Below are 9,221 nucleotides of genomic sequence, written 5' to 3' on the forward strand. Positions count from 1 at the left end.
GTTTGTCAGAGTCTGTTTGATGATGGAACAAGTTTTGTTATTCGTGCCCACCTCCTTGAGAATATCTAGAAAGGTGAATAAGTCGACAGTCATAGGCCTTCTTGAAATCAACAAAAGTCAACATACATGGTTTGGCATGCTGATTTTGAAAATGTTCATTAGTCTGGTGGGAAGATTTATTAAAAAGTAAATCATCTGTCCTCCAGTGAGGGTGACCATAAAAGTCTGGAATACATAATTTACAGTATATAATTATTATAATAAAATATCTTTTCTGGAAAATTCATCGTAAGAAGATTACGATTTCAGGTATAAATGAAACTGTATTTGCAGAGAATCTCTTATGATCTGTAATAAGATTTTTTCTGTCATAAAAAAGAATTTTTAAATTTTGAAGGATAGTGGCTGTGTTCTTCAGTAGCGTACCTCTGAATCCAAACAGGAGGCCTCTGACAACCCATTGACCAAGAGGAATATTACATTTGGCTGATTGATATGGCAGACGTGGTGTATAAATCGCTTGTTTTTCCAGATTAACATCCTGAGCTTGTTGCAGGCCCGTCTCGAAGCGAATGGTAGGATCTAACACCATCGCTTAATTCTCTTTCTTAGTGATGGCTATGATGTCCACTCTTCTTACTGAGTCGTCTGTAGAGACGCAGTAACTTCTTTATGCACCTCCCATCTATGTTGCCTCAGGCCTTCAGCAATTGATGTCCTTACTCGATGGGACGATTGTTACGCAGTAATTCAGTGCTCTTGCAGAACCCCAGCACATGTCCAAGTGTTTCAGTCTCGTTGCAACCATTTCGGCAGCAACGGGCTGAACTGGTATCGTCCATCTGTTGTACTGTCGACAAGTACCAGTATTCTGTCTTCAAGTTTCACTGTTGTTTCTCAGTTAAGTTTTCCTGTGTAGGTTGATCTTTAAGTATGGAGAAATGTGGGGGTTATATAGCTGGGTTTAAACTCAAAGTGATAAAAAATATGCTGAAACATGGTAACAGAGCTGCCAGTCGAGAATTCAGTGTGACCGAGTTTAATGTTCACTACTGACGTAAACAGAAAACTGTGCTAGAAACCACCAACCGAACACTTAAGGCATTCAGAGGGCCGAAAACCAGTAAGTTTCCTGAGCTGGAAGACGAGTTGCTTCATTACGTTACAGAGTTGCAAAATGATTGCTTTAGTATCTTGCACGAGATGCTACATTTCAATGTGCGCAAACTAGCGATTAAAGGAGGAATCAGCTGTTCGGATCTGAAAGTGAGCCGGGGTTGGATCCGTAAATTCATGACACGAAAAGGATTGTGTCTACAAAGGCGAACATCTCTCTGCCAGAGATTTCAGCGACAAAATCATAGATTTTCATCACCATGTGATAGCAATGCGGGGAAAAAAAAATTACCTCTTATCTCAAATTGGCAATGCAGATCAAATTTCGATAAACTTTGGCATGCCATGCAAAACAACCATCAATAAGAAGGGAGAATCTAGCGTGCTTGAACATACAACTGGGTGTGAAAAACAGCATTGCACAGTCATGCTAGCAAAAACTGCAGATGGAAAAAATTGCCACCATACATTATTTTCAATAGAAAAACAGTGCCTAAAGCGAAGCTTCCCAAAGGCAATCATGTACGGGTTCAAGAGAAAGGATGGATGCATACAGCTCTTGTCCAGGATTGGGTCCAAATGGTGTGGGGAGCACGACCAGGGGCACTGCTTTGACACCAAGCAAAGCTAGTGAGGGGCAGTTTCTGCAAGACACTTGGTAGAAGACACGAAGAAATGTCTTCAGGAAATGAAAACTGATCTCATTGTAATTCCTGGTGGACTCACACATTGTCTACAGGACTTACATGTTTCCGACAACAAGCCCTACAAAGACAACATACGTAAATTGTATGCTGAATGGATGGCAGGAGAGGAGCATGAACTAATGCCAGCAGGCAAAATGAAGAGGCCATCAGATGAACTCGTGTGTGATTGGGTTATGCGGGCATGGGTTATGGTGTCGACAGACGTTATTGTGAAGAGTTTTTTGAGGACGGGCATCACAAATGTGTCGGACCAAAGTCAGGATGAAGCAGTATGGGACGGGGACCAGAATGATGCATGCGAGGATAGCTCAGAGACTAAAGGCAGTGACAATAAAATGTTCACACTTATTTTTTGTCAAAAAAGTGTGAGTTATGTGCAAATACGGTATTACACTATGAATACATGTTGCTATAACATATAAAAATTTCATGACCAACAGACAAGAAGGTTTCCATGTACGTATTTTTAAGTGAGTGGTTCCAAAGAAGCCAAAAGTGCAGACAATATTTACTACAACCCCAAATAATAAATAATCCTGTACCGGGAGGTACACCCCAACGCCGCGCATATAAATCTAAAGCCTAAAAGAACTCCTCTACTGGAGAAACCATGAACTTGAAACTAGACCTACTTAAAACTTTGCTCACAAGATGTCACCACTAATATCTGATGGAATTTTGTTATTTTGAAGTTTCCTGTACTGCGTGAATTTCTACTTGTTTTGTTAAACATTCATCAAGAAGTTTGGGCATTCTTCCATAATTGTCACCGCTAAAAAAATATGATCATGCACCCTGGTGCGAAGTGAAAGAACTTTTTATTTGATTTAAAGAAATTTTGTATTCATAAGTTTTTTTTTACTAATTGATGGTCATTTACTTTTGGGTTGGCAATATTTAACTTTTCTTTCCACTAGTTTTGAATCTAGCCAATCCTAAATTTCTGTAATTTATTTTCAACCCATCACTGCCTTCTTCGATTTTGAGTGTAACTTTTAAATCCACCAATAAATTGAGAGGGTCTGGCTGGTTTATTCGTGAAAGGTCTCGAACCTTCCCCGAGGGTTTATAAACTGCGTATTTTCATGTCTCTTGGCCAATTGATTGTCATCTAACCTAGTGTGTGTGTCAAGCAGGAGGCGCCTCTTTCATCAGGCAGCAGTACACCGACAAGGTAATGGCCACTTAACATCTTTATTTCTTGCTAGCTCTGCAGTTTAACCCGAGGGAGAGTTCCGAAACTTTAACTATGTAACCTACTTCTGAAAATGTAACTTCTGCCGGCTTATGTAATAACTTCATAAAATCTTTAACTGTAAAGCGGGGATAGAGAGTGATGTACCCTCTCGAGCTCCCCTTCATATTGGTTTGAGGTGACTACGCTTTGCAACAGGTTTTCTTCCTTTCCGTAATGTCTTAATTTATCCTTATACGAGTCACCTCCATAGTTTGGGAATAGCCCCTGTTTCATCGGCCTAGTGCCCTTCAGGTTTTAAGAATGCATACCTAGGAGTGCAAGTACATGCCTCCATTCAATTTGTGTTTCGGGCCATTTACTTAACCTGTTATTTTCCAGAGTGGCCCTATAGGTTGGGTACTAGATACCACTGTTTCAAATTTTGTAAGTTGTGCCTTGGTGGTGAGTGATGGTAATTTTCTAATATTGCCTTGAATAGGCTTGGAAAACTGAGAGCACGTCAGCTCTTTTCAAGTGTTGTAAAAATGTCTCTGGGAGGCTTGATGTTGTAAATTGGGAGCAAGTGCTCAATGTATTGATGGATTTCTGCCCTTGGGTAAATTTGTGCTTTTTGTAAATTTGAGCTAGGAGCTCAAGAACTGTAATGCGAGGGGCTTGAAGCCCAGTTTTTTTTAAATGTCACTAAATTTTGGATTTCTTGTCTTGTCTAGAATTTGTCAGTGTACCTGACATTTCGTTATGAAAATTTGGTTAACTTGTTGTTTTTCGAAAATATAACCTTCAGTTTATGTTTTAAATTTACTTCTTGACATTGTAGTTAGACCCATTTATCCCGGCACCTTCTTTCACCTCTGCGGTCCACGACAAACCCCGGAACAAATTCAATCTCGGATTCCCTCTATTTCAGCAACTGTTCTTCATCTGCTGGCAATACCTATATATACCTGTAACGCAACAGTACTGGAAGAATTAATGTATTGCCATTCCTGCGAGACTGCTGTAAGGATTTACAGTAACTGAATTCACCATTTTAATGTGTGATCACTAAGAACAACGAACCCATCTACAGCTATTGTGTCCTTTAGATCTGCTTGATGGGAAACTGCAGAGAAATATACGACAGCTCAACATGCATCCAAAACCTTTCAATGTCACAATGGATAGTCTAAGCCATTTGAGATACCGGTCCTCTCCACATTTCTAGAATTTTAAAAGGCTTGTTCCATTTTCATTGAAACCCTACTTTCTACCTTTCAATCCATAAACTGCCTTTTAAGTAATATTACCATGCAACAGACTTATGCTAATTTTGGGATTCTTCATCAGCTGGTAAGATTATCCCCCACCCTGGAGAAAAAAACCATCCAAGAAAATTTTTGAACTTTAGACATAACTGTTTATGAAGCAGAAACTTCCCTACTGAATTCTTTTTAAAATAATGTGTTCATTCTTATAATTGTACATAAGTTATTAACAAAATTTTCAATAGGTTACATCTTGTTTCTGCTAATTTTATGTACTAAAACACTTGAGTGACAATTTTTGGAGTCTTTGGGCGATGACGGCTAGTTCCGTGATCTAGAAGCAGTGAGTCTACCTCCCACCTGGAGGCCTTTAGTTTGATTCCTGGCCAGATCACGGATGTAACGGTACCTGATAATGATGGCTGGTTTGAGTAGCACTCAGCCTATCACAGAACAATTGAGGAGTTATATAATTGTGATATAGCTGCCCAGGAATAACAGCTGAGATGATTTCTTACACTGACTACACATCAGCTCTGAAACTGCAGGTCTTCCGGGCAAACAGCGGACACATGGTAAGCCAAGGCCAATCAGGGCTGTAGTGCTATGGTGTTTGATGGTTGTGTGATGATGGATGGTGGCTATGATCATCTCAATAGTGGACGGTTTATTCAGAATAAACAAATGTGACTACACATTTTGTAAGTAACACAGTTATCATATTTCTTAAGGCATGGTGTACATTTCTAAGGACACTTTATATGGAAAGGAGAGTCTATATCATTACCATAATGGTTAGCACTGTTAGCAGTTACAGTAAAGAAGCCATCCTCAGAGGGTTTTATTCCCAGTACCGTCAAAGATTTAAGATTGGCAGGAGGGCTGGTATGTACACTGACGGAAAAAAGAAATATCCAAACACCATGAAATAAGGAATGTAGTATAAGGAAATGTTGGCAATATATTTGTCGAGGTAACATATATTTAACTGATTAAAGGTACAAGACTACAGGTTAATATCAGCGCGGGAAAAGCCATCGCAAATGTGCACTGCTGGTCCATTATTAACAGGTATAATTGCCTGGCTGTTAAATGCAGGCATGCAAACATGCATGCATTGTGTCGTTCAGGTGCCGAATGTTAGCTTGTGGGATGGAGTTCCATGCCTGTTGCACTTGGTTGGACAATTCAGAGATGGTTAATGCCGGTTGTGGATAAAGCTGGAGTTGTCATCCAATGATGTCTCATACGTCCTCCATTGTGGACAGATCAGAGGATCGAGCAGGCCAAGGCAACATGTTGACATTCTATAGAGCACATTGAGTTACAACAGCAGCATCGGGGCGTGCATTATCCTGTTGGAAAACGCCCCCAGAAACGCTGCTCGTGAACGGCAGCACAACAGGTCAAATCACCAGACGGACGTATACATCTGCAGTCAGGGTGTGTGGCACAACCACGAGTAATCCTGCTGTCATCGGAAATTGCTCCCCAGACCAGAAATTCCAGTGTAGATCCAGTGTGTCGACGCCGCAGACAGGTGGAATGCAGGCGCTCACCTGGCCTCCTCCTAACCAACACATGGCCATCACTGGCACCAAGGCAGAACTGGCTTTCATCGGTAAACACAATGGATCTACACTCAATCCTCCAATGTGCTCTCACTTGACACCACTGAAGTCACAGATGGTGATGGTTTGGGGTAAATGGAATGCACGCCGCAAGGCGTCTGGCTTGAAGCTGACCTTCAAGTAACTGATTTCAAACAGTTTGTTGCGTCACTGTGGTGCCAAATGCCGCTCAAATTGCTGCTGCACACGCAGTCCACTGAGCCACAGCCATATGCAAATACGACGTCATGGAGATGTCTGGAGCCCGGTCTTCTTGTGAGAGTACCTTCTCATGACCACTGCTGCCAGCATGCATGCAAAATAGAGACATTCCTGCCAAGTTGATCTGCAATAACATGGAAGGAAATTCCACCTTCACGTAGCCCTATTATACGGCCTCGTTCAACCGCAGTGAGCTGTTGATACTGGCCTCTTCGTTGTCGTAAAGGCATTCTAGACCCACTCACAGTCACTCCGTCCAATCTCACAGGTAACTAACGCTCTCACACAGTAAAGCCCATATTTAAAGCAAACCTAACGTACAACGTCATGGGGCCACACTAATGCGATTTGAGGGTAATTTGAATCATCATCTTTCAGATGTAGAAACACACCTACCAACGTTCGTTAATCTAGCACAACCCCTTCTTGGTGTTTGGGTATTTTTTCTGCCAGTGTAGTTAAAACGGTACATGCAGCTCACCTCCTGGAATGAGCTGCACCACCTCGGGGTAAGTACATAAATTTACCGCAGTGAGCTGTTGATACTGGCCTCTTCGTTGTCGTAAAGGCATTCTAGACCCACTCACAGTCACTCCGTCCAATCTCACAGGTAACTAACGCTCTCACACAGTAAAGCCCATATTTAAAGCAAACCTAATGTACAACGTCATGGGGCCACACTAATGCGATTTGAGGGTAATTTGAATCATCATCTTTCAGATGTAGAAACACACCTACCAACGTTCGTTAATCTAGCACAACCCCTTCTTGGTGTTTGGGTATTTTTTCTGCCAGTGTAGTTAAAACGGTACATGCAGCTCACCTCCTGGAATGAGCTGCACCACCTCGGGGTAAGTACATAAATTTACATTTTTAAGGAAAGGACAATGCTGAAACAACTAAATATGTGTTGCGACAACTGGTAGAAACATATTTCATAGTAAATGTCAAGCAAACATGAACATGAAAGGAATCTCCAGGAACCGTAATAGTATAAAAGTGTAGTTAGTGGTACGGAAAACCAACAACATTATTAAACATAAAAATACCGATTTCTCCAGAGTGTAAAACCCACCTTAAACAATAAAACCATATGAATAAACAATAAAACCATATGAATAAACACAAGCCTTACCTATAACTTGATATCATACATTAGAGATGTTTTTAAAGGTCTTAATAACTATGTCAACAATTATAAATGATATACATAACAGCAGTGAATTACTATGCAGAATGAGCACACACTACATTCTTTAAAATATCTACTTAACACAGGTTATAACGTGTTATACCTTGAGACATAGCAAAAAGATGTGACAAATGCATTCTTAGCTGCAGTTCATGCATTTGTCAGTGATACGTGGGGCAATTCTTTTATATGCCCTGAATATGTAACATTAATAAAAAGACATGAAGTCACGTACACTGTATAACACCATGGATTAAATAAAAAAAATACTGTGGTTCTAAAATATTGCTATAGCTCAATTTGCAACACTAGTTTGGGGGAGAGCTAAAGAGGTTATATTTCTAAGCAACTGTATATAACAATACGAAAAAGTAAAACAATGTTACCGCTACTAGTTACTTTCTTTTGTGAGGTGTTAAAGTTCAATATGCACTTTCTCTGTACATATGCGATGAAGGAAACGGTAATAAAATAAGTTACGTTTATGATATTTACATGAGAAACGTACCTCTTCACGAGCAGAAGTAGCAGCAAGAATAAGTACTGTTATACTGAAGTACTTTCCGCCGATACCAGACGAATATCCCGATAGCATACCATGACTAGAATTGCTTGGCTGGGTGGTAATTAGCCATTAAAGAAGGACAATCACTGACACTTTCCCCATTATTGTCTTCACATTTCCAGGACAGAGCCATCTTGATTTAACCACATGTCAGAGCTGGAGTTTCGTACCAACATTTGAAAACATCACATCTCACTTCACGAGCAAGTAACGAATGTTCATCGCATTTCACTCTGGAAAATAGGGCTATTTTAAATTTAGAAGGTACGAACAACTGATGGAAGAGTGTGAACGATCTTGAAGTGATAAACGTTTAATCCACAAAACAGCCACTATTTCCTGCCTTAAGAAGTGGCACAGCATCTTATAAAGTACTTCGTTCTTATTCTTATTGACTGAAGTTTTCTCCCCATTTCTCTAATTTACTGTCAATGTAAATGACTGATGGCCATTACTGAAAATGTTATTAACACTTGTCTCTTTACACAATGTTAATAGATGTCGATAACGAGGCTATGGTACAGAATAGGTACCGGTAAGTTTCTTTCTTTTTTTTTTTTTTTCTTTCTTCATAATTCATTACTTTTTCCATTGCCTTCTTTTGCCGCTTTTTCATCCGTTTTAAATTATATGTCTATACACAAACTACTACAAAAAACTAGTTAGTAGGTCGGCTCTGAAATCGTCTTCAGAAATAGCGGGAACTTGCAAGTAGGCTACTGGTGGTAATATCAATTGCTAGATGCCAACGAGCTAGAAAGAAGACTTTTATCCGCTCTGAATATGTAGCATCAATAAAAAGGACATGAAGTCGTGTGTACCCTTACAACACGGCCAAGAAGGAAGGAAACAAAGGTAAATGGAAAATTCCGAGAACAAAAATGAAAATGGAGGCTGAATCCACTCAAGTACTCCGAGTACAAGAAAACTTCTTTCTAGCTCGTTGGTGGACACACGCAGATCCATACAGCAACTCCCCATTCATTTGGAATAACTTAGCTCCTTCATGCAAACAATGATCAAATTAGTAGGCCTACTTCAAATATGGTACTATATCCCAACCCATTGTCTTTAGTACTGTATATCCCCCGAAACCTTAACAAATCCAGCTGCTTTTCTAGTTTTCAACTTTCGATTCCTAGGCCTACTACTGCTAATGTCATTGTTGTCATAGGTAAATTGTAATACTTCTTTAGTTTAAGTCACCTCCTCCAAGCTCCTTGGAGTTGTAGAAGAGAGAAGTTTCATTTTCTGCAAACGAAATAATAGAAAGCTTGAAGAATATTAATCCATTTTCACGGTAAAGTAGAAGTTACGCTAATTTGAGGAATTACTATCATCTCAACTGCAGTAAATAGAATAGTAGC

The 9,221-nt window shown here is 40.0% G+C and overlaps 1 protein-coding gene across 3 annotated transcripts in view; it reads right to left on the minus strand.

Moving 5' to 3' along the window:
- Window positions 1–7,992, minus strand: part of Rexo5 (RNA exonuclease 5) — a 164,989-nt gene extending 156,997 nt beyond the window's left edge. Inside the window, exon 1 of one of the 3 annotated variants that reach the window (XM_067146856.2) lies at window positions 7,798–7,917. Coding sequence is in view for 1 of the 3 variants with exons in the window: in XM_067146858.2 (XP_067002959.2) it covers window positions 7,798–7,884 (87 nt within the window). In the remaining 2 variants the exon portion in view is untranslated. Of the gene's footprint in view, window positions 1–7,797 lie in introns of all 3 variants that reach the window. The other 2 variants (XM_067146858.2, XM_067146857.2) reach the window with 2 other exon arrangements.
- Window positions 7,993–9,221: the final 1,229 nt, after the last annotated feature.

This window comes from Anabrus simplex, chromosome 5, assembly GCF_040414725.1.
Source record: "Anabrus simplex isolate iqAnaSimp1 chromosome 5, ASM4041472v1, whole genome shotgun sequence".
Classification (NCBI taxonomy): Eukaryota; Metazoa; Arthropoda; class Insecta; order Orthoptera; family Tettigoniidae; genus Anabrus; species Anabrus simplex.